At 35.9% G+C, this 26,174-nt stretch overlaps 1 protein-coding gene across 4 annotated transcripts; it reads right to left on the reverse strand.

Moving 5' to 3' along the window:
- Positions 1 to 1,264: 1,264 nt before the first annotated feature.
- Positions 1,265 to 26,092, reverse strand: GTF2H1 (general transcription factor IIH subunit 1). Of its 4 annotated transcripts, XM_039350797.1 has the most exons (16): positions 25,941 to 26,091; positions 25,772 to 25,856; positions 21,992 to 22,150; positions 20,486 to 20,678; positions 20,037 to 20,199; positions 18,336 to 18,429; positions 16,938 to 17,087; positions 15,087 to 15,166; positions 13,989 to 14,119; positions 11,310 to 11,397; positions 11,126 to 11,214; positions 8,865 to 8,982; positions 8,157 to 8,247; positions 7,158 to 7,273; positions 3,620 to 3,712; positions 1,265 to 3,019 (listed from the first exon to the last, which is right to left on the reverse strand). In XM_039350797.1, exons 3-16 carry the CDS (start codon positions 22,143 to 22,145, stop codon positions 2,933 to 2,935), a joined length of 1,647 nt encoding a protein of 548 aa, XP_039206731.1. In that variant the 5' UTR covers positions 22,146 to 22,150; positions 25,772 to 25,856; positions 25,941 to 26,091; the 3' UTR covers positions 1,265 to 2,932. The 4 variants fall into 4 exon arrangements, with proteins under 4 accessions (XP_039206731.1, XP_039206730.1, XP_039206732.1 ...); XM_039350796.1 differs by having other exon boundaries at positions 25,772 to 26,092; XM_039350798.1 differs by lacking the exons at positions 25,772 to 25,856; positions 25,941 to 26,091 and adding an exon at positions 25,489 to 25,765 and having other exon boundaries at positions 7,158 to 7,222.
- Positions 26,093 to 26,174: the final 82 nt, after the last annotated feature.

The raw sequence follows: 26,174 nt of genomic DNA on the forward strand, positions 1-26,174 counted from the left end.
ATCTCATTCTTTGCTACTGGATAGGTCAAACAATCCTGGCAGCATAAAGAACAATAGAAATTAAAGCAAAATGGAACCCAGGCACAATGTACAGATAGAAATACATACATACACACCACACATCCACCTCATCCTGAGGTTCAGAACTGAGTCAAGGCTTTACAGAATGCCAATAGGGTGGGAACCACATCGATGTAACGCTAAAGGGCAGATGGAGCAATAATGTAGGCTAGCCTCTGTGTATTAGTGGTACTTTCCTAACTCAAATATTCCAAATCACAGAATGTCTATTCCTAAGTAATGGCATAGCTAAAAAAATTGAAAAATATTTCTTCTGATATAACAATATTTAACTACCGTAGTTCTTGTGATTGCCAATGCAATGTTACTTTTAAAATCTAAAGTAGTAGTTAGAAAATAGAAAAGTTCAAGAAATAAGATTCCTAACTTTTTTTGCAATTTGAAAGTCAGTGATGGATCAATATATTAGAAACAATCAGCTTTCTAAAATATTCAGGTGCATAAAACACTTAAGTTACATGATTTTAGAACTTTGAATGTAAGAAAAATCATAAAATATATCCTAAATCACCAGCAAACACTTGAGTAGAGAATTGACATTTATTCTACAGTTTTTATCAATGCCAGTGATACAAGTTATATAATTTTCTGTTAAATATAAGTTCAGATTTAAATGCTTGTATGGTTAGCAAAAGACATTTCACGGTTAATATGCAAATCATTTATCTATTTTGGACCATGCTTCAGCAGAAATGGAATCAGTAAGTCAGATAGCAAATGTAGAAAAGAGCTGTTTATAAATAGAATGACAAATAGTTGCTGTTGCCACCTTATGGTAGAATAATCTAATGGTTCTTATTTGTTGAATAATATAGATAAAAATTTAATATTTTTCCAACTGTAGTTATTCTTCAAAGCCTATACATTTAAATAAAAGACCAGGAAGAAGGTCGTACATATTTTGCTAAATGATTATAAATCTAGTTATCTGCCTAAACAAGTTTTGATTAAACCCACATAGTTTGCATCATTTAATTATTGCTCAAAAATATATCAGTGCAAATGTATGTCTTCACAGATCCAATATGATCTAGAATTTGTTGGTAAAAGTCAATCTAGCTCTCAACCTCAATCAAAACACTTTTGCTTTAGAATCTGTTTCAACTTGCTTTTTGTTGCAGGTGATGTTTGAGATTTGTGTGTAAAATCTGTAATTGGGACATAATGACAAGGACACCAGAAATTAACTTATCCAAATAAATTTAAGTAATCACATACTATTAGAATCGTATTTCAGCAAGATGATATTCCCATAGCAGCATCAATTCTTTATTTTTCATGATTAATTCCAGCTTTTCACAAATCAGTTTAACTGGGGCAACTAAAGTAAAATACAAAGGAACTTTTTTTGAAAGGACAAGTAGATGCAGTATCATTTTGTAGTACATACCATGCAGCTTCTCTGAAAACAAAAGTAGTATCAAATTCAAAGTTGATGCCTTACATCTCTATCCCACAGTACAGAATAGTAGCTGCTTAAAGTTTTACTTGTTGCAATGAATCAACATCACTGGCATAAACTGAGAGCATGTATATAATAAGTACATGCTCTTGTATAAGGAGTAACTCTTGCAGCTCACAAACTGATCGGTGCTACAGTGTATAGAGATGAGGTAGCAACCCACCCATGTCAATCCACTGTAAATTAGTAATACAACTCTAGTATTCTTCTTTGATGGAGAGGGGCATGAATATAACAGAAGGGTCCCACATTTCCAACATCTGCCAGTAAAATTGTTTATGCAATCAAAAGCCTCTGGCTCATCATTTCAACACATCTTATTACATATAAGCTAAGCCATTTGCTTGGTCCAAGAATGACGTGTTAATGAGGAAGACATTAAGACAACAAATATAAGGAGTCTGACTCCACAGATTATGCAAAACAAGTTTACTTTTGCTTCAGTAAGTCAAGTATTTAATACACGGCAGGTACATTTTAGGTAAGAGTGAACTGCCTCTCTTTTGTATTTAAATGTTGTAAGGATTCCCAATATATTTAAAGATATGGGATATTCACTCTTCAATGATTATCTAGTCGCCAAATACAGCGCTAACAGTCATCAGGAAAGAACTGGAGAAAGCACATTTGAGATGGTTTTTGTGAAAAGTATAAAAGTTATTATTTTTTGTAAGTGTTTACACTTACATTAAAAATGACTTTCTCACTTCCAAATGAAGCTAAAAAAAATGCAAGAGCACACACTCACATTCCAAAGAAAACATGCAAACAATGGCTGGAGAAAATTCTGCATAAAATTCTGCACTGCCTGCAAGTATGTCTCCTTCAAACACTAAGTATTTCTGTGCATTGACTGATTTTATAAGGAAACCACGACAAAAACTTGTCCTCTTGCCTCTAAGTTCCTTAAGAACTTGAAACAGTTAATCCATATAAAATTTTAAACTTGTTTCTAAAAGTACAAACAGAAATCAATAAAACGCTAGGAGACAGCATTAACAGAAATGTTCTACCCTGTGCCATAAATTTTTTAAAAATTAGATGAACGACCTTGGAGTTTATTAATACACATCTCTTTAAAGTTTTTATTTCAGAAAGCAGCTCTTATGAAAATCAAAAGCAGTTCCTGAGTAACTGCAGTAAACAGTGTCTGTGTGTGTGTGTGTGTGTATTTGCCACTTGGCTTTTCTGATTTGGTTCCTTTAAACTCCTTTGTTTTCAAGTTTAACCTCTGTTCTCTTCGCAAAAAGTGCAAGCTCAGTTAGCATCATTTTCCAGGGTCCTTATGATGCTGACATCCCCTGCAATTTCTGTAAGATCTACACACAGTTAGTAGTTGTGCTCCTACAGCTATTGCAAATTTGTCCCCTGTTGGAAACACTGTGGTCTTCACGTTTTTTTCAACATACGTCGGGACTGCCATGTATGGAATTTATTGTAGGCTGTTTGAAGCATCTCTTCTATGTGATTTACCAGCTGAAAAGAAAATAGAGACTTTATTACAAAAAGAAATGCTGCTACTACAAAAGAATGTGCCACAATGAATAAGCAACATTTAGAAATATATAAAGGTAGAATTGAAGACTTTTCTCTACCAACCTATGATTTTACTATTTTAGCCGTTTTAAAGCCATATATTTTCACTGCCTAACAATTGCATATAAGGTGAGGACACTTCTTAAAATAGTAGGAAAGGGAACCACATTTATTTTCAACCTATATCAAACACCTCTCTCTTGAGGGACAATGGATAGATCAAAATCGCCCCCAGACAATCTACAGAAAACTACCCAATAATAAGTGGATACCAGTCATCTAAATTTCAATAGGAAATTTTAGAAATGAAAGGTATAATTATCTTATATCTAATTATAATAATTATAGAAATGTTCCTATGACTCTATAGTGATTATTCACTCTAGAAACACTTATTTAATTAAAAGCTTCCAAACCTATAAAGTCTCACTAATTTAGCCATTTTATTTTCTAATAACCATTAAGATTGGTTGATTTATTTATGAACAAAGCAATTTACTAATCTTATACATATTAAAGAAAAGAATGGCTTTTTCTTACATTTGTGCTTAAATACTGCTTTCGAATTTTCTCTTGGAATGGGCAGAGTTTTGTAACTTGAAATCTTTCCAAATTACTCCGCATTTTTATAACCTGAAAGGAGATAGAAAAAATAACCACACGGGTCTCTTTGGTTTAAATCACTCAATTCCTTCAAAAATAATATCTATGAATCTAACAGATACATTTTAATAAGTATCGTGGGTATCCAATCAAACAAAGCTGTGTGTTGTTCTGTGCATAGAACAAAAATGTTATAGTCTGAAAGTTCCAGGTTGGTAGGTGAGTTGTGGTTCAGCCAAATCAAAGCCTGGAAATCTTGGACTTCCGCTTCTGGATCAGGCAGCTTCAGCCACACAAAGGGCTTCGCTCTTCGATGGCTGCCTTTCTCTCTACCGGTAGACTCTTATGCGGGTCTTAAATCGCCTTGGAGGGGCGACCACCGTCAAGGAAGCTTTTCTCCCCCTACAGTCCGAGCTAACTCCGTAGGGCCGATGGAGAAGAAGATCAGTCAGTAAAATGGCCGATCACTTCGCTGTGCCAGCTGAAGTCAGAAAATCATCTAAACATAAAGAACTGTAGGCCACTTTAGCTGACTGTGTTCAGCAGGTCAGCGGTTCAAATCTCACCGGCTCAAGGTTGACTCAGCCTTCTATCCTTCCGGGGTAGGTAAAATGAGGACCCAGATTGTTGGGGGCAATGTAAATATACATATACATTGCTTACTGGTGTACACCGCTTAGAGAGTGCTTGCACTTAAAGCGGTATATAAGTCTCATAAATAAATAAATAAATAAAAACCACCGTGGTGAATCCGGGTGAGACTTTTCCTCCCTCTCTTCATTCTGAACTATTTTTCCTGCAAAGAGCTCGCTTTTTAGATGACTTCCCTGTTCTAAGAGAGCAGCTTCTGTCTGTTTGGGAAAAAAAAAATACTTTAAACAATACTTCAGAATAGCACTTATTATATTTTGAACCTTTTGGATATTGGGCATCCCTGGAGAGATTTCTAATTTAGAGCATTATTTTACTTACAATACTGAAGATATTTGCTTTCTTTCTGTCTCTTTTTTGTCATTTTTAATGAGATAAAGGCTTTTAAAGTGCAAATAAAAGCTTTTTATAGCTTACTGAGGACATCTTGTGGCGAAAATTACTTTAGGAATTAACAAGAAGAAAAGATAAAGGCTTGGAAATAGCTGTGGGTTGTGTTTGTGATTTAAAAATTGTGGAGGCGGATGTATATGGATTCTTAATAAATATAGTTTCTACAAAAAGATTAAAAGACTTTTTTACTATGGAAATAGAAGTTTTTTACCCACAGCTTGACTATGAGCTGATATTGGAAAAAAATATTGGAAATGACAGAGGAGATGAAGTTATGGAGAAAAACTAAAGATCATTTTGCAAGCTGAGCCTCAAACTTTAAAAGATCAATCTATAGGCCAAGAAGAAGCCTACATGCAACAGTATACACAATCTGAGATGGAAGAAGAAGTTACTGATCAATTGAATTCTGGGCTGGATTATGAGCTGATACTGGAAAAAATATTGGAAATGACAGAGGAGATGAAGTCATGGAGAAAAACTAAAGACCATCTTCTAGAATTACAAGCTGAGCCCCAAATTTTAAAAGACCAACCTACAGGCCAAGAAGAAGCTTATATGCAACAGTGTACACAATTTGAGATGGAAGAACTTGCTGACCAATTGAACTTTAGAAAAATTCTGGACCCAAAACCCCAGATTGAGACTTTAAATTATTCTATAAATCAACTGACTACTACAGAGGAGGATATTTCACAAGCCTATGTACAAATGGAGCACTTTGAAGATCAAAAAATGACTATAAGTGAAGTTCTCCCATTGCCCAAATTAATTGACAGCCAGATGCGATCGATTGAAAGTTATGACAACCTGGATAACCAAGCTGAAATTATAATATGGAATAAAATGGACTATATTGTTTATATGATACTGGAAGAAGGGGAAGAGAATTTTGATCAGATTGATTTGTTGATAAACATTAGTACTCAAATACTGAGATTTGATGACATAGATGCGGCATTATGGAAACCAGCTTGGTATAGAAAAAAAGCCAGAGTTAGATTCAAAAAGGTGATTTAAAATCTTAATTATTGGGTCAAAAAGGCTTTAGAAATTTAGACTGATTTGACAATCTAATTGAGTAAATGAAAGCAGTAAGATAATAACTGGTATAATAATATGTTTGTTTTAGATATGATAGTTAATTTGGTTGAGAGTTAAATTTTACTTAACAGGCCGAAATGATTTTGTGTGTGTGTGTGTGTTTTTTCTACTCTGTTTATATAGAAAACTATTTTGTAATAGCAGAAGAATTAGAGAGATCTATGACAAGAGAAGAAAGGGTATTAATTAATGATGTATTAAATTAAGAGATGGAATATATGTGAAAATATTAGAATGTTACTCTTGGAATATTATGTGTGTTGTAGAAGGGATACCCAAAATTTTATTAATATGTTTGTTTAAGATTAATTGGAATATTTTAGTTGAAATTAGTGGAGCTTAAAAGCAGGAGTGATTTATGTAGATGTAATAGTAGGGATGCTTCCGTGGATTGATTGAATTTTAAGAAGAAATAGATTAAACTAAATTTGTTATATCATGCGAGGAAATGGGGGATTTTTTTCTTCTTTTTTTAAGGTATTAATTTTAGTTATATATATATATATATATATATATATATATATATATATATATATATATATATATATATATATGACTTATTTTGCTATGATTGATCACCCTTTCACCACGGTGTTTTCCTGAGCACTTTGATGTTAAAATTAAAAAAACCAATAAAATGTGTATTAAAAAAAAAAAGCCTGGAAATCTTGGTGGTTCCAGGTTTAAGGTGAGCCAAATCTGGAGAGGTCTTATATGGGGAATAGGGGACAGCTGGCTCACCCTGTTCCCTTCTCTTTTCTCTGCATGGTCTAGGTGCACAATGTTAACTTGAGCTTCCCGCTCTTCCCTTCCCATGTCTGCTTTCTCCACTCTGTGTCAGCTCCCTCATCCCCCTTTCCCACACTTTTCTAACATCCCTTCAATTGCTATCTCTTTCAGTGATCTTTGTTTTTCCTGCTTACTCTAGTACACCACTGCCTACTCCAGGTCCATGTTGGGATGAAACATAACCCATGCATATATTGCTTTGCCATACCTAATATTGCATTGCGCTTGGTCTACATTGTATATACAGTCCAGGCTTTGTGTCCAATTAAGATAAAATAATTTCTGTAATATATTGCACTCCAATTTTGAAACTTTTGCAATGTATGCAAGGAACAGCAACTAGAAAATGTGACCAAAAAGCTAGAAAATTATTAAATTTACCCCAATACAAAGTTTCTCTTCAGCGCAAACAGCCATACATATCAATGCCCATATGCCCTGTAATATTTTTTATATAATCATTATAAGGGGCATGTATTTTTTAATTAACTGCTGCCATTATGAAACACTGATTAATCTTAATGCAGACTCTTCTTACTTTTTCTTCCAGGAATGGTGTATTAACAGGAAAACAGGACCAGAAGTGTCGAAGTAACTCTCCCACTGCAACATATAAGTGCTTCAGTTCAGACTGAACATCATTTGGCAACATCTCTACAATTAACATAAAGAAAGAAAGTGCAGAGTCATAAAAGGTCTGTCGTATGTATTAACAAGATCTCAAAAAATTTAGCTCTCAGGTTAACAGTGCCATTTAAGATCTTCTTTCCATGGGCACTGAGTTTCTTTCAGGTCACAAAAAGCTTTTGATTCAGCAAATGGTTTCCAGTAGAAGAAAGAAGGTGACCACCAATTTACTCTGCTCTGTAGGATACATAGCAAGAATTGCAAGATAAAGGAAGGGCTTGACGAAAAGCACCATTATTCCATCAGCTAGGGGGAAACTTTCCCCGGGCAGAAATAAGCGCTGGCTTGAAGTCCATATTGTATACATCTTGACTAGATGATACTCTATATCAGTATTTCCCAAACTTGACAATTTTAAGGCATGAGGACTTCAACTCCCAGAATTCCACAGCCAGCACTGCTCTATATGAAGAGAAAGTAGTTATGGGGTGGCTCTGAAATTATTTTGGGTATGCTGAAGTGTGGAGGATTATGTAATAAGGAATGCTTGAAAATTTAAATTTGCTCTCAGTGCCGCAGATTAGAAACTGGAGGAACAGCAAATGATTTTAAATGTGGTCAACGCTTAAACTACAGTTAGACTGTATAATGATGCATTTTAATTCTCATTTTACTCTTTCCAATCCAAGAGAATGTTTCAAAATACTATATTAATAGATTTGGTATTCTGTTCATCGTTCTTAGAGTGGAGTTACTTTTAAGAATTTGGAAACAAATTTCAGAAGTCCTGTTCTGAGTATTTTCCCAACTTTGCTTGAAGAGACCGATTTATCAACTGTGTTGACATGACCATCTGAGTTGATTTTGCAAATTGATTAGCCACGAATAAGCCAAGATATCAAGTTCTTACGATTTATGGCTTGCTGTGTTCCACCCTGCATAAGTGCTCCTCCAGGTGACAGGGCTGTGATAGTACTACTGGCAGCACCACTTGAGAGAACCTGGAAAGATAGTTAAAAAAAAAAAGTCAGTTAGTTTTGTATTACAACAAAACCAAAAAAGTTGACCATGGAGCTTGAATCATAAGGACTTAGCTGTGATAGTTATTATACTATTAAAGTGGCAGGGTTTTTTTGTAGCTACATATACTAGAGCTAGAATACCTCACCTCTTAATTGTTGCCAAGTTATTTTTCAATATAATCAATTAAAACATAAGGCATAACTAAAATCCATCAAATTAAAAGCAAATGTTAATCTGTCTAATATGAGAACCTAGCCTAGTGCCTTAACCATTAGACCAAGCTGGCCTTCTGTAGTGAAACTTGTTGAGACTATTACCAATAAAATATGTGCACTAGTGGTGAATAAATAAATAAGTAAAAATAGGTTGTATGTGTAACTACAGAAATCTTGACAGTGACAGTTCCTCTAGCCTGCAAGCCAAGTACCCCATGCTTGTTGAAAATAATTCTGAAACCATTTCACATTCCCTCCAGTCATGTATATAAATAAGCAGTTTCAAGCAATACCTATCTGCCAAAGAATAGGGTATTGAAGAATAGCTAAGGATACTGTTTTGAGTGTTTTTCTTTTAAAAGCAGGAACATTTATCCTACCTGAGTTAATTTGGGTACATAGCCTTCCATTTCGTCTCTAATACTACACAAAGAATTAATAATATCATGGCTCGTTGCATATTGCTGTGACTGAATTGGTGTTGGACCATGGTAATACCTGTTGAATAGAAAAGAGATTATAATTAACATTCTGAGAATAAAAGATTAATTTTCAGTTTTTTCAGATTATTTTTAAGACTTTAGTATCCTAAAAATGGGACAGATGTTCAGAAAACTATGAACGTATTAGCTCATTTAGCACAGACAGTATATTCTATGCAAGATATCTGTACTGGAACCAAATAATTGCCTGGCATTAGAAAACTTCCTAGTGGAAGAACAGGCTGGTTCAGGGAACATTGATTCATTGTTGGCTGTTTCCTAGTGCTTCAGCATTGAGAAATTGTCCACTTCTTCAGGGCTTCTGTATACAGTACTTCTAGATTCTACATCTGCACTTTTCCACCTCTCAGGCCAAATTGTGGGAAAAAATGAAAGCCTCTTCAATCAACCTCTCTCTTGTACCCTCTTGAAAATGTGATGCGGGCCATTTCTGTTTCAACTCAGACAGGGCGGCAAAACTGCACATAATGATAAAACTTTTATCATAAATCCCATAATGGGCTACTTAGAACTTCGATTTTCACCTTTCATCACTAAATTGATTGAGAAATGTATTGCCTTATGCAGACAATATAGTATAGGTCAGTGATGGCAAACCTATGGCACGAGTGCCAGAGGCGGCACTCAGAGCCTTCTCTGTGGGCACACATGCTATTGCTCCCAGCCCTGCTCCCCCCATGGCCCCCTCCTCACCAGCAGCCCCCCCAGAGGAGAGTCACCCCTGGGCATGGCCCGCATGGAGCAGCGCAGCCAAACACATGGCAGCTGGGCATCAGGGACAAAACTCCACCCTCGTACCCCATTGCATGCAGATGATGCTGTGGGGCACGGGTGGAGGGTGTGGCCAACATGGTGCTGCAGGGCCGCCTGGGTGATCTGCAGCGGGCCGTGGAGGTGGTGGGTGGCCCTGTGGATGGGGGTGGAGTGGGGGCGGGCCAGGGTGGTTTTTGGGCACTCAGTTTCTAAAAGGTTTGCTATCACTGGTATAGGTAGTCCTCAACTTACAACACTTAGTTTAGTGACTGTTCAAATTACAACAGCATTGAAAAAAGCGACATATGACCATTTTTTACATTCGTGACCACTGCAGCATCCCCATAGTCATGTGATCAAAATTCACACACTTGGAAACTGACTCATGACCCCTGCAGTATCCCTGGGTCATGTGATCACCTTTTGCAAACTTCTGACAAGCAAAGTCAATGGGGAAGCCAGATTCATTTAACTATGTTACTAACTTAACAACTCAAGTGATTCACTTAATAACTGGCAAGAAAGTTCGTAAAATGGGGCAAACAAGAGATTGTGAGTTCTAATCCCACTTTAACCAGGACAGCCAGCTGGGTGACTTTGGCCCAGTCCCCCTCTCAGGGGGGTTGTTGTGGGAAAATAAGAGCAGGAAAGGGACATCAGGTATGTTTGCCATCTTGAGTTATTGATAAAATAAAGAAGATGAGGAATAAATAAACACATGCATAAATTTTAACATTTCTCTCCTTTTAGACTAATTTGTAAGTCAGCCAACTTTATTTTACTACCCATAATAAGTTAAGACACTCCAAAATGACTTTATAATCCTGACTGGTCCATTGTTTTTTTACAGCTGTATTAGCATTTTCTGACTCAAAATTATGAAAGCCTTTTCCAAAGGAGGTTGCAATGATCATTATAGGCTGTCTTTAATTTCCGTTCTTCTTCTGATACACAAATAGATAAATGCACATAAGAAATTGTCTTCTCCACTGCAAGATATCAAGGGCTATAGCAAACTTTTATCATGAAAATTACTCAGATGTAAATCCTGTTTTTAGTGGAATTTACTACCCATTTTTATATAGGCAAGGGGAATTTTTTCCAGATTTCTTTTTTCTTATGTGTCTCTTCCACTGCAAGGTACCAAAGGTTGTATCTATTTTCACAGACAATATTTAGTGCAATATTATCACGACTCTTTTACAGCCTATTTTGTCTGTTAAATTATAACTGTAAATACATGATTTTATCCTTATTTCAAAGGCAACAATTATAAGAGAAATATGTTTAACTTGTTTTCTTTGAGTTGCTCAAAAGACACCAATGCACACAACCAATTTTGCAAATAATATTTTGCTAAAAATAACACAATGTACAAAACCTACCTATCTGATTTTTTTAGATTTAGTGCAATAGTTTTAATGCTGTTGTTGTTTTCTAAATCTTCATATTCAATAGATTCTTGCAGCTTTACCTACAAGAGATGACATAATCAGAGCTCTGTAAAACCTAGCATGAGAAACAAGGTTTGCATTATTAAAAAAGGATAAATCTACACGATATTCTTACCTTTTTTACTGGTGGCTGAAAGATATCTGAATCTCTAGAGTTTCCATCCATGCTGCTGGTCTCATTATAGTGATCATTTTGTGCTTCTCTGAAAGCAAAAGGTACTTACAATTGCTTTGTCTCTGAATATGTGACACATATTTAAGTAAATCTGCACAATGAACGAATAAAACCCATTCATGTTTGAATGAAAGCAGAAAACATCTCTACTTGTAGAATGGGAAAGTTGGGTAAGTGAAGGATTTGTTTTGTTCTAGTTAAGAGCTTTTTAAGCTTCACGGGGTGCCATTCCAGAATATTTACTGACCCTGGGAAGAAGGGAGGTGTCTGAAATGCCTCTATGCACATTTTATATCCACAGGCGGAGATGGAAAAAAACACATTCATGCAGAAGAAAAATGTGTGGTAAGAACAAGAGCTATAAATTATCCTCCAACATTTACTCTAAAATCAACTCCCTAGCTCTCTTGGCCAAAAACACTGTGTTTCCTTTAAAGAACACAACACACTTCACAAAGTTTGAATTAGTTTTATACAATGCTTTAAAGGGTTACATTTCGAAGATCAAACAAATGTGATTTTTCCCTCAGACTCCTGTTTTAGCCAAAGGCATCATTCAATTTATGCATAAGCCTGACTGTCTTATACATATTTAACTTGTACATACTTCTGTCCCTAGCAAAATGTCAAATGAAAATGCCAAGCAATCCAGAGCTAAACAATACTTGTGTGACAGCATGTGACATACTTATTTTAGATATGAATAAGCGGATTTAGATCTATTTGGTGCCTGGATCAGCAAATGCCTGGTCTGATTTGAATTACATGAAGCAAAGAAAGATGGGATTACGAAGGCAATGCTCTTTCTTTATATAGTTTATAATTCATCAGATCGAATTGCCAACATACGCTGGATCATGGAGAAAGCTAGGGAGTTCCAGAAAAACATCTACTTCTGCTTCATTGACTATGCTAAAGCCTTTGATTGTGGCAAGCTCTTAAAAAGATGGGAGTACCAGACCATCTTATTTGTCTCTTGAGAAACCTATATACGGGTCAAGAAGCAACAGTGAGAACTGGACACGGAACCACTAATTGGTTCAAAATTGGAAAAGGAGTCCGGCAAGGCTGTATACTGTCGCCCTGCCTATTTAACTTATATGCAGAGCAAATCATGAGAAAGGCAGGGCTAGATGAATCAAAAGTTGGAATTAAGATTACCGGGAGAAATATCAACAACCTAAGATATGCAGATGATACCACTCTAATGGCAGAAAGTGAAGAAGAATTAAAGAGCCTCTTGATGCGGGTGAAGGAGAGTGCAAAAGTAGGCTTGAAACTCAACATTAAGAAAACTAAAATCATGGCATTCGGCCCTCTCAATTTGTGGCAAATAGATGGGGAAGAAATGGAGGTAGTGACATATTTTATTTTCCTGGGCTCCAAGATCACCTCAGATGGGGACTGCAGCCAAGAAATTAAAAGACGCTTGCTCCTGGGGAGGAAAGCTATGGCAAATCTAGACAGCATACTAAAAAGCAGAGACGTCAGCCTGCCAACAAAAGTGTATAGTCAAGGCCATGGTTTTCCCAGTTGCAATGTATGGATGTGAAAGTTGGACCATAAGAAAGGCTAAGCGACAAAGAATTGAGGCCTTTGAACTATGGTGCTAGAGAAGACTCCTGCGAGTCCCTTGGACTGCAAGGCATTCAAACTGGTCAGCCCTAGAAGAGATCAACCCCGACTGCTCTTTAGAAGGCCAGATCCTGAAGTTGAAACTCAAATACTTTGGTCACCTAATGAGAAGGAAGGAGTCACTGGAGAAGGGCCTAATGCTGGGAAAGATTGAGGGCAATAGAAGAAGGGGACGACAGAGAAGGAGGTGGCTGGATGGAGTCACTGAAGCAGTAGGCATGAGCTTAAATGGACTCCAGAAGATCGTAGAGGACAGGAAGACTTGGAGGAACATTTCCCATAGGGTCGCGATGGGTCGGACACGACTTCGCAATTAACAACAACAACAAAGTCATCAGGAATCATTTGATTGCAATGGGGTAAAAGTATTATATTTTCTCAGTTTTTTTTCCTATGTGATAGAATTATAATGCAGTTACACAATCCTCCAACTGCAAATTGAAATGCTAAAGTTGAGCAATAGTTTTACTTTTACCATTTTCTAAATATTTTCATAAGTTTAAAAAGTTTAAGCATAGATAAAATAATTTTTAATTAAAATATTATTTTAGTTATATTAGCAACATTATAATAATTGTATGGCAGGTTTTGAAAAGGGATGTCTTACATGTTTAATCAATAAAAATAATTTGCCAGTATATACATGACTAAATGCTAGGTTTTTTTTTTCTCATTCCTTTCTTACTACAGGATTGATCCTTCCCCTTGTGCTTTCAAATTTGCTCTGGAAAATCTTCCTTAATCTTCCGTATTTGAGGGGTGTTTATTTGAGAGGTGTTTAGAGAAGAAACAATCAACAATGATTTTCAAATGACAATTTAAGGTGTGAGCTGTTTCCAACCCCCAATTATATCATAATAAGTATGCCACAGTTTAAAACTACATTATTCAATCATTGCTCAGGAGGTTTCATGACAATACAAAGGCAGAAAATTCCCAGCCTCAGAGTCCTCATATCTAGATTTGTTCTGTGCCGAGACTTACGGTTTTCTGAGCCCAGCTGCAAGGACCATGGCACTATGATGGTTAAAGCGTTTTATAATAGCCGCGTTGCTACTTTCCTTTATTGATTTTGTAGAGTTGGATGTGGATGGTGCCAAGGAAATGCCATAACCCTGTCACAAAGAAATAAGCAACCCTTAAAAAGATATGTTGACTCATGACAGGTGAAGACCTAATTATAATATGGGCTATACCCATGTAAACTTGACAGTTTTCATAGGAATTCATTTTTTCTTCCTTGAACAAAGATCAAGCTGAAACAATATCAACAGCACTATGTAAAAGCGTATATGATTATGGAAAAAAAATCCAGTTCTAAAGTTCCTATCTACTACACCTTTTCTATTTATTGCAATTAAAGCCACGTTTTCTTAAGTGATATATTATTTATTATTATTCAAAATTGCTCAGTGGGAAATGTTTTTCTGAAGCTATGAAACTGCTTTTAAACTAGTGAGATTCATTTAGATCACAGATGTCAAACTCGCCACATCACATGACGTGTTGTGACATATCGCGACTCTTTTTGCATTGCCAACAATGGAGTAGGCAGGGCTTCGGTATGATGAAACCGGCCTGCGGGCCGACAGTTTGACACCCCTGATTTAGATGTTACAATAAAATTAATGAGAAACGTGAATATCGTTCTTATAAAAATGGAACATAAGCCAATTTGGGTTTTACTTACACTGATGCATAACATTTTCTTTGGATCAGCTGTATGTTATAAATTTACCTAATCAAGGCCTTCTAACAACCGGTATCTTTTAAAGATCCATGCTTGAATAAGATAATGTGTGATACACACTCAGATCAAATCTAGCATATGTTGGAAAAAGCCCACAGAGTTTCACTGCAAATTCTCCAATGAGCAACTGAAAAGTGAGTGAATATCCCCACAAAATGTAAAGATAATTTCATCTATTTTTGAGGATCCAAATTGATAAGGAAAGCTATCATTTACGAAAGAAGAAAAAATACATTTGTCATGGCTAAATTAATTATGAATCTTTTGGAGTATCCTTTCTGCTTACCCTCAATATAGAATTTATGTTATATTTTCAAATCACCTCTACTTACTTCATCCAATGATTTATCTTCCAAGGCAGTTAAATCTAATAAAGGATTTTTCACTCCTTGACAGACCATTGCTTTTAACCCTATGAAAAAAATGAACCAAATTTAAGTTGGGTCAGATAGATAAGGATAAACTATTTGAAAGCCTTAAGAAGCACACGACATTGCCTTGTTCCAACATACCCTTTTCACCATCTAGCTTAATAATATTGTCAGGAAATGGTTCCCCAGAGTCTTTTGCAATTCTATTTAAACATTAGAGATTGAACATTAGGGATCAAAAATTAGGGGTTTATTATTAAGCTATGGCCCCTTGCATATAAAATAGCAAAACTTTCCACAGATATTATTATAGGTGGTACTTGACTTACGATCACAATTGAGACCAGGATTACCATTGCTAAGCAAAGCAGTTGTTAAGTCAGTCATGCCCAATGATTTTTGTCATGTTTGCTAAGCAAATCGCTGCAGTCGTCGAGTGCGGCGGTTAAAGCGAGTCAGGTTTTCCCCATTGACTTTGCTTGCTGAAAGCTGGCTGGAAAGGTCTCAAGTGGTGATCACAATGATTATGGGACACTGCAATCATTGTAAATATATGCCAAGTGCCTGTATTCTGCTCATGTGACTGTGGGGATGTTGAGACGGTCATAAGTGCAAAGAACAGCTGAAAATCACTTCTTTGGTGCCATTGTAATTTCGGTCACTAAACGAATGGCTATAAGCCAAAAACTACCTGTATTCTAAGAGGTTATTGGCATATATGGGTCACAGGAACAACTGTCATAGAATTAGTATTCCATGAATAATTTAGAATTATTCATGGAGTACTATTTCATAATGGTTTATGATATTATAATATACTTAACGTTAAATACTGGGGAGAATCCATTGATGTATTTCTGGGTGGCAGAAACGGTTATGTTCATGGAAACACAGAGATTTTTTCCTCATGCCTGCATCCCAACTCTCACATGAAACAATCAACTGTGAATAACCAAGAATAGAAGGAGATGATTCGAATATTCTCCACTGAGACCCATGAGAGGATGGAAGCAGCAATATGCCATTCTCGTCATGACAGACTACAGTCCATCATACATGCAAACTGGACCAGTGTTTTGTAGACAACTCTAGCGATCAATGCCTCAGGCTAGAAACCAAGAGATTGTGAGTTCTAATCCCACCTTAACCATGACAGCCAGTTGAGTGACTTTGGGCCAGTCAGTCTCTCTTAGTCCAACCCACCTCTCAGGGTGGTGGTCGTGTGGAAAATAAAGAGGAAGGGACATTAGGTGTGTTTGCCATCTTGAGTTATTGATAAAATAAAGAAGGTGGGACATAAATAAATACATGCATAAACTTTAAAGTTTCTCTCCTTTTTAGACTAATTTGTAAGTCAACCAACTTTGCTTTATTACACATAATACAGTTAAGACACTCCAAAATGACTTTATAATTTTGACTGTCCATTGTTTTCTTACAGGTATATTAGCATTTTCTGACTCAAAACTATGGAAACCTTTTCTGAAGGAGGTTGCAAAGATCATTGTATGCTATCTTTAATTTCCATTCTTCTTCTGATACACAAATAGATAAATAGACATAAAACAAAAGAAATCTGGGAAAAAATTATCCTTGCCTATATAAAAATGGGCAGTGAATATCACTAAAATCAGGATTTACATCTGAGTAATTTCCATTATAAAACTGAACTCTTGGTGACTTCATAGAACCTACTCACTTGCTTCTAAAGAAGCTGCACATACGTATTTCTAAAGTCTCATACTGCATATAGTTTAGTTCTTTTACAATTAATACAGCTGGCTAGAACTACCACAATGCTCGTACACATACCCTTTTCATCCATTTTGGCACATTCTGCAAAAAGGTCCTTTGATCCTGCATTCAATCTATCTCTATGGAAATAGTGAGACTGGAAGAATCGAGTCCAGAATTCTTTTTCTGTCATATTGTGTGGAACGTTTTCTGCATATTTAAGTTTTACTATAACAAACACAAAAATTAACACTTAATAGTTACCATGTAATCACAAACTCATTAATCAACTTAAAATATTGAATTTCAGATGAAAGAGTACATCAAATAAAAAAGCATTCAGCCCGCAATAACAAGGATTTTAGCACTGTTCCCTGACACAAATATGGTTATTTTATTCGACATAAAGGAACTGAGTATTTCGGCACTGAAAATCAGACCCTTCAGTTTAAGGGATAGACAGGCTCTTTTTTCTAACATTTACTATTACCATATGCTCAAAATGTAGAGTGACATTATCATCACTGTACACCACAACAGCAACATTTATTTTATTTGTTTATTTATGAGACTTATATACCCCTTTAAGTTGCTTCTTGGCCTGATCACTCCAGAACCTTTCCCAATGAGATTGTCCGTGATATGTTGGGAGGTGGTTATCAAGCATGGCAAAAAACCACAGCAGGCAAGCCGTGAATAAACTGGAATTAGTCCGGAATTAGTCCAGGAGAATAAATTGTGTTGCAAGGAATTCTCTATCTGGGATACAGAATTTCCACTATTGAACCCCTCTTCCAAACTTCAACCATTTGTGGTGCTTCTACATTCTGCTTAATAATCGTGTGGCTGTACAACTCATGAAAGTCTCCATCAATGTCTTTGAAAGCACTGACCAGGATCCTTGTTTAGAGTTTGCCCCACAATGAAATAGAATAAAATTACTCTGGATTAATTCTCGGTTTCCATTTCCATATATACCTGCACACCTGCCAAATGAATGATTCAGCTGATATAAAAGATCAAGTGGAGATATTTTCTTGTAAAAGGTAATTAATGGATCATACTACTCATTAGGTATGCATTGAACTGTATTTCAAGTGGGAAAAGTGAGCTTAAGACCAGACAGCTTTTAAAGGATTTGTTGAGAAGGGCAGAGAGGACATGCTCATACTTTCAATCAATTTTCTCTCTTTGAATTCATATCTCTATACAGCCTCATTATTATTATGGAAATTTTAAAGTATTATTAAGCATACTTTTAGCACAATTTTATATGGTATAGTAGTTTAGAGGGATCCATATATTCCTAGTGATATATATATATATAAAGAATAAAGCATAATTGGCATATTTAATTGAAGGGATAATACTTTCAAATAATGTTTAAAGTTTAGAAGTGGAGTATACGTATAACAGGAATGTTACAAATGTGTATATTATATTATATTATAATTATATTATATTATATATGTTTACCTGCTGGATAAGTCCTAAATATTGATTCAATGATATCTGAAGTCAAATTATATCTTAGTCCATTGCATCCATCTGTTTGAGGTCTAACATCCGCCTACAACATAAAAATATCTTCAAAATGGTTGCCCATCATTTTTGTTAGTTTACAAATACTTCAACAAAAAAGGAAAAAATACAAATACAAGAAAAAAAAATAAAGCGAGATATTTATAAAAAATTAGTTCAATCCCATTTTTAAATAAGAAATGAGCACAAAGAATCATATTTTCTAGTTTTCCCATTGCATTAATGAAGGGTAAATTCAAAAGTTAAGAATACATACATTTTGTCAAGCCACATTTTGATGCTGATACACAATTGTCTTTCCAAGAATATGTATATATTTTTTGTAACATTCCAACCACAAAGATCCAAAGTTCTTCACAGACAATTTTTTTATGTTTGGAACGTGGTTTAATAATATATCAATACAATTAAATCTTAACTTTTTTCCTTAAAACCTGGCTTACCATATTAAGAATATTCATCCCATATAGAGAAACCACAGGACCTGACTGAATCATGCAGATAAATATGCTTTCAAATCTGTTGGATCAACATAACCAATTTTTTTTAACATCTGCTGAGTGTCCAATCAACCCTAGTACATGCATTTGTTTGGGGTGAATGAGTGAGACTCTCTTGTTGCTACCTTAAGGAGATTTGGTTTGTCCACTGCCTTCATCCCACTCTGCAGACTTTTGTCAGATGTCTTTGGAAGGTGTGACATTGTGTTACTTAAAACGGGAGTTGCTTGGATGGTTTTTAATTATCTGTCCCATCCCTTTCTGCTGTTGCTTCGAGCTTAGTAGAGATGACTGAGACTCTGCTCCTATTTAGTTCAATTGTTGATCAAATGGAATTATTAGTATACAGGTATCGTGTTCCTCCTGAAATAAGACCGGGTCTTTTTTTTTCCTCCAAAAGAGGCACCAGGTCTTATTTTCAGGGGGGATGTCTTTCCCATTCACCTCACAGTGGCAGCAACGACAACCCCACCCAGCCAGTCTGCAGCTGAGAATGGAGCTCCGGCCTGCATTTCGCAGTCACAGGCCTTCTGGAAAGGCCTCTGCAGCCGAAACCTGAGGTATGGATTGAATCCATAGCTTGGTTCTCAGCTACACAGGCCTTCTGGAAAGGCATGTCAGAAGATGGAGCTGAAAGTTGTAAATCATGATCACATGACCACAAGGTGTTGCAACGACTGTAAATGTGAGCTAGTTCCCAAGCAGACAAATTACAATCACATGACCACAGGATGGTGGTACTGCAACAATTGTTAACTTTGAGGAAATGTTGTAAGTCAGTTTTTCACAGCTTTTGTAATTTCAAACCATCATTAAATGGTTATAAATCAAGGACTATCTGCAATACCTTTTAAAAATTGTACACGATATTCAACATGCTAGGAGTTTCCAAATTTTTTAAAAAAGCATTTTTTAGTAAAACATTCATTCAGCAGGTATTGCGCTAGTTATATTCTCTCTGTAAAGTCCCAGAGGTTTTCAAGTATTACTAACAAGGTGATCTAAGAAAGCAATCCCACTTTCAACCCATACTTACCAAAAGGTATGAGTTGAATTACAAATAAAATCAATGATTGAAGTGATATAGGAATCTGCATTTATCCTATTAAAAAACCAAACAAATCAATGAGCGTACCAGAAAAGCAGCAGAAATGCCAACATCTTGCTTGCTAGGTGCTGCCGAATTATCCGAAGCATTCATATTTAAACGGTTGGCCCAGAATTCCTCAGCACTAATCACCTGACTTACAACAAGATCTTTATAAAGCTGAAACAAAACAGGATCTTCTTGCAGCATTCTGTGAAAAAGATATTTAAAACTTATTGTTAAGCTTATTAGACATTAAGAAGTAGAGTTTATCAAAGAATCAAATGGTCACATCTAATGTACACTAAGCAACCTTCTGTTCTACAATGAAATTTCCCATGCCTAATTGCAGAGAACATAGATACATTGAAAAAAAAAGGGTTGTATATTAGCTGGTACAGCAACTCCTGATGCTTAAACTACAATCAGTCTTTATTACTACTGCATAATATTAACAGATTACCCAAAATAGTTTATTTTTAATTGAAGGCGCTTACCGGTTTTTTTCCTCTAGTTCCTTATTGGCTTTCCTCTTGAACTTTGGTAGCAGCTGCTGAAGAAGATCTTTAACTGCATCACGTTCTTTTACTGCTGTACTTTCATTAGAAAAATGGAAGTTAGTTGTGTCTCCTGCATGCAATACCAATTGAAGCTGAATCTTAGCTTTTCCTTCAGGACTGATTTTCTGACCTATAATAAAGAGAACATGTATTACATAACATCAAATGATTTATTAATCTGCCTTGAAGAAACCAGCTTACACATCACTCCCATTTTTACTGTAAAACTAGTTTTTAATGACAATCACACTTAATTTCCTGAATATCATCCTGAATACTTATTAAACGACAACATAAATCATGTTATGTATTTCAATTAATATAACCAAGTCTAGCCAACTCTTCTATGAAACTGCTACTCTTTAAACAGAAATATATCAATCCTTTTCTAGTTGTTTTTATGCCCCTACATATTAGACTTATATGGTCCTCAGTTACAGCTTTTCTCTAGGAGAATATATAGCATTTTCCTAAGCAGAGGTGAGCAGGTTATAGGTCGTATAGTCCCAAAATTCTATTTCTTTATTTGATTTTGATTCTACTTTTATTTTTTGCAGTCACTAGAGCTCCCAGAAAATGGTACTGCTTCTGGGATAAACAAGTCATACATAAATGGAACAATGGCACCATTCACTTATGTGACATTATCATGGGGCTCAACAGTCTTTCTTCTACAGCTCCAACAACTGATGAGTTCTTTAAATAGTCATCCAGTTGCAAACCAAAAAGGCATTTAATTTTTTGCTATAGAAGAGTCATAAATAGCAATGTAAAAAATCAGAATATAACTTTAAAAAAACTTTATGAATAGTACATCTCACTGACATAACAAATAATACTGAATAGTAAAAAATAAGCAGTGCAATAAACAATGTACATGGAATGACACTTTTACAAAGTATGTCCTGGAGAATGAACCGGGTCACCAAATTATATACGTACATTTTAATTTAATGCTGTATATTAATACAACAAAAACTAAGCACAAAAAGGAGTATGTCCTGTTCTTATTTAGATCCCTCATAAAAGCAAGAAATATTCATTTCTTCTCTGCTAGTACAAATGGGGTTGATTGTGTTTTATGGCAATGCATGATGCAGAAAACCATGGCCTGTTTGGAATCAGGCCATGCAGCAGCGGGTGAGCATGTGTGCAAAGCTCCACTTGCACAAGTGACTGGCACTTGCGCGTGAAGCTCCATTTGCGAGCACCTGTCACTTGCATGGAACCATTCCCTCTCCCTTCATGCCAGGCAACCAAGCCAGAAAGGTTGGGAACGACTGATGTACACCTTCTAAAGCTCCAGAATGAAAGGCAACATATAAATCTAAATAAAAATAAAACTCCCCCCCCCAAATTAATGTAATTGAAAATCCCAATATTTAGAAAATACATATGATAAGACAAAAAAAAAAAAAACCCACTCCAGAAGTTTTCACTTACATTTTATATCTGCATACATATGGCTGATCGTGAACCGGTCTTTGCCATCAGGTGCCCAAGCTATTCTTTCAGCCATGAGATAAAGAGCCCCATCCTGTTTCTTTTGACGCACTTTCTTCACTATTAATAACACTTCTTCAGATGAAGTTGCCATGATGACTTTAGGATAGTAAATTAAAAATAATCTTGTTATTTGATTTTCATAGCTAAGTGTTTAAATTTATACTGTGATTCTATACTACTGGTTGCTATTAGTGCATATCATTAAAAATTAAGAGCAAATACTCCATTTCCATAATTGGAGAAATTTTAATAAATTAAATTAACAAATCACACTAAGTTATAAGGAGCTTTGTTTGCTTTTGGCTTACGATGGTTAAAAGAAGCCATGACTTAGGTGTAAACCTAGCCACCAATGTTAGAAACCATTGACAATGATATTTTATATTTGAGTTGCATGACATTGTAAAAATTTGGATTGTTATTTAAAAGATACCGCATCTATTGTGATGAAACTGCAGACATCAAGTACCGCAATCTGCATAAATGATGAAAATATTATATTTAAAGGTATAAAGACATAGATTCCCCTGCTTTTCTGCTACCACAAGTCTTTTTATATATATATATATATATATGTTTTAAAGAAACCATATTTTTTTCATTATATTAAATGCTTTCATTCATAGAAGAGATATTTTCATTCTGTGCTGCAGTTGATTCTCAAAATCTGTTCTCAAAAGTATATTTCAAAGCAGAAGACAATGGGGGCACGTGGAGATGGTAATCACAAGAACAGCATGAAATGTGTATGCATCTGGGTATTATTAACTTAACATATTGGACTACATCCAACAATACATGGGCCACTTAAGACAATGGGAGTGCCATTCCTGCAACAGATTATCGTTAGATTTAAACCAGAGGAATGTGCTTTTAGTACCTACCTTTTTAAACACACACACACATACATATATTCAAAAGATGGTATGAACTATAATTAAGACAAAGAATGTCTATCTATTGTATAGTTGATTCATAAATAAACAGTTCTAAACACAACATAGGCCCAAACATTTCTAAACATAAGCATTACTTCTTTGCTACCAGGTAGAATGTTCTAAAACTTTCATCTGACAAATGAAAATTGTTAATAATTCATCTAGAAGTGAGATTAGATGAATACATATTTCTGTAAGAAATGCAATTCTCCTTCTCCTTACTCAAAATATTCCATACAGGGCTATCAACTATATAGAGCACATTGGAAGTTGAACAAAAAATAGGAAAAGCAAACCTACTGAACGTTACAGTTGACTGGTAAGTATAATTTGGCTATATCTAACAGTTGTAAATGTAGAAGAAAACACACAGAGCTAAGTTCCTTCTTTATTTTCCCAGGGTTCTCAAAAAAATACACAGTTGTGGGAGGGAGGGAACACACAAAAGTGGGTGTTCTTCAATGGATATACTCAGCTGAATTTCATTAACTTTATCATATCCTTTTTAAAAACAGACCAGCAGCTTTCTCATTTGAACCTGACCATTAAATGTAAACAACTGGCTTGCTAAACATAGGTTAAAATCTGTCTGGACAAACTGAGTTGAAGAGAATTTATAAAACTGTTTCTGAAACTGGTAGTTTCATCTTAAGTTCTAATCATTATAATATATGCAATGAAATCTATCCATGTCTATTATAGCTTGTAATACAATATTTTGTGCAGATTTTCCCAAAGGAGACCCCAATACCAGAAAAATATATGCTCTTGCTGTCCTCACATGAGAATAATCTCTTCATGCATAGACAGTCCAAACAATTTATGCTTACCTTCTGAAACAGACATATATCCATGTTGCTTTAAAAGTATTTATACAAAGCTATTTTTAAGTGGGAATATTCAGAGAAGGCATTCTTCTAATAATCATTTATAACAGCATATGTTGCCTCTGAGTCAGAATTTTAGAGGTAAAATTTTGGATGCTAGTAAAGCATGCACAAAATTGTCTGCATTTTCTTTCTGATACAGGTGAAGAAACATTTATCCAAAGGAGGGGCTAATTCTGCTGTAATGTTTCAAGCATCTTTATAGCTGCTTTTATTCTCTATATTGTTTTATTGTATTTTGTATAATATCTATCATATGTTTAACTGTTTGAATATTATAAATTGCTTTGAGATTTTAAATGGAAAGAGGCATTTTAAGTGGAAGTGGCATTTAAAGATAGCTTTAATAAACAACACATAACTTCTAACTAATATTAATTAATATTAATATATTCACTTATGGATCTATATGAACTATAATCAATTTTTATAATCAAAATTTTACAAAGATGAATTAATGAAATACATTTTATTTCACAGAAATTCATCAGGGAGCAAAAATTATTGTAGAAATATTTTTTGCTATAAGTATATGATTTACACATTCTTATTCTTTACGCCAAATAGAGAAAAAAATCAGCATGCTATCATATCCATAATATCATATATCATCCAAGAAAATTCCTCCCCAGGCCAGTAAAAGTACACATCTGATTACTATGAGTAGAGAATTACTGGAGAAGAAAAATGCTGCAAACTTTACAACTAAATAGACTTCTCATACACTAACCAAAATTTGGAGATCCTTAACTGCTCTGAATTAAACAATCCCGCAATACAGTAGCCAAATATATTTTTAAATATATTTTAAAATAGTTTTATATATATAATATATATATAAAATACTTATATCTATACTTATATATATATATATAAGTATAGAATGATTTCTTGCTTTTAAAGAATGTATTACTAGCAAGGAGATTCAGTGCCCTAGTTTATAAAGTGCATTAGTTAGTTAACCACAGTTGATAAGGCAATAGTTACAAAATGTATTGTTATAAACAGACCTAGCACGGTGGTGTTTCTTTGTATACATTTTTTATCCATGGCACAAACTCTGTTATCTAATTCTAGATACATTTTTTTTAAGTCAGTGCACCTGTAAAACAATAATTCCATTCCCACTTCTTACATCATGCTAGCAAATCCTTTCTTGGCTCTTACTGAAACAATTCCGGAGAATAAGAAATTGATACACCTTTTCCTCAAGGATCAGATAAAGAAAAGAAATCCAGAAAAAGAAAGGAAAAGGCTGAATAGAAACTTGTATTTCATTAAGACCTCATTTCCCATTAATGGAAAAACAAATGCATTCCTCTTAGAAAGAAACATTCGGCGAGGTAATGAAAAATTTCCCAGGAACAGAGAAAAAGCAGGGTGAATGAAAAAACGCTCCCTCCTACATTAACCGCATTGCCACCTGCTTCGTAAGGTTCATAATGCCCACTCATGCAAAGGAAGAGTCTGAGGAGGAATCGGGAAGGAAGAGTAACTCTAACCTGAAAGACTAACTGCTTCACGACCCCCACCCCAACCTTCATGCTAGGAGAAAGCGAGGTGGGCCCCAGACCCGGAACCGTTGAAATAAGTCATATTTACAACATACCGTTAGGGTGACTACTGTGTTTGTGCTCTCACCGCCGGCTCCTCTGTTTCTGCTCCCCACACGGACCCCCCCCCAAACTTCGACAGAAAGGCGGTCCTAAGCTTCAACTCCGTTCCGTTCACAGCTTGTAAAAAAACTTCGCAGCCGCCACCACCATCGCCGCCTCTACCGGGGCCATGGGGCGGCCAGGAGCACGGCGAAGGAGCACGTGAGCGGAAACAGCCAGCCCACGCACGACAGGAAGAACGCGTCACGTGACGAGCCGCGCCGCCATGACACTTACCCCCTCACGTGATAACACCTGTCGCTCCCCAGGCCCCTTTTCTGGTCACGTAACGGTCTCTTTGCATCGCCGCCGCCATGACAGCCTTCCGGGAAAAGGAAAAAAAAAAAAAGGGTTGGGGTGGGTGACAACAAAGTAACACCGCGGTCGCTCCTGCCTCATTCCTTACGAGCCTTTTGGCGAGTCCCGTAAAACGGATTCCTTCCTGTTTTTCTTCTCGGCCTTCCTCTCCGGGTCCATCGGATGGATCCATTCTCGGTTGCCGGCGCCTCACTGAGGGGGGAGGGGGATCCTTCCTGAGCCAGGGTTCGAAATGGGGGGGGGGAGAGAGAGCAGCGAGGGGAGGGGCAAACGTGCGGCGCTCACGTGATGCGGATTGCGCTAGAAGGGGCGGCTGCTAAAT

The sequence above is a fragment of the Crotalus tigris genome, unplaced genomic scaffold (assembly GCF_016545835.1).
Source record: "Crotalus tigris isolate CLP2741 ecotype Arizona unplaced genomic scaffold, ASM1654583v1 scf7180000018354.2857554, whole genome shotgun sequence".
In the NCBI taxonomy this organism is placed as follows: domain Eukaryota; kingdom Metazoa; phylum Chordata; class Lepidosauria; order Squamata; family Viperidae; genus Crotalus; species Crotalus tigris.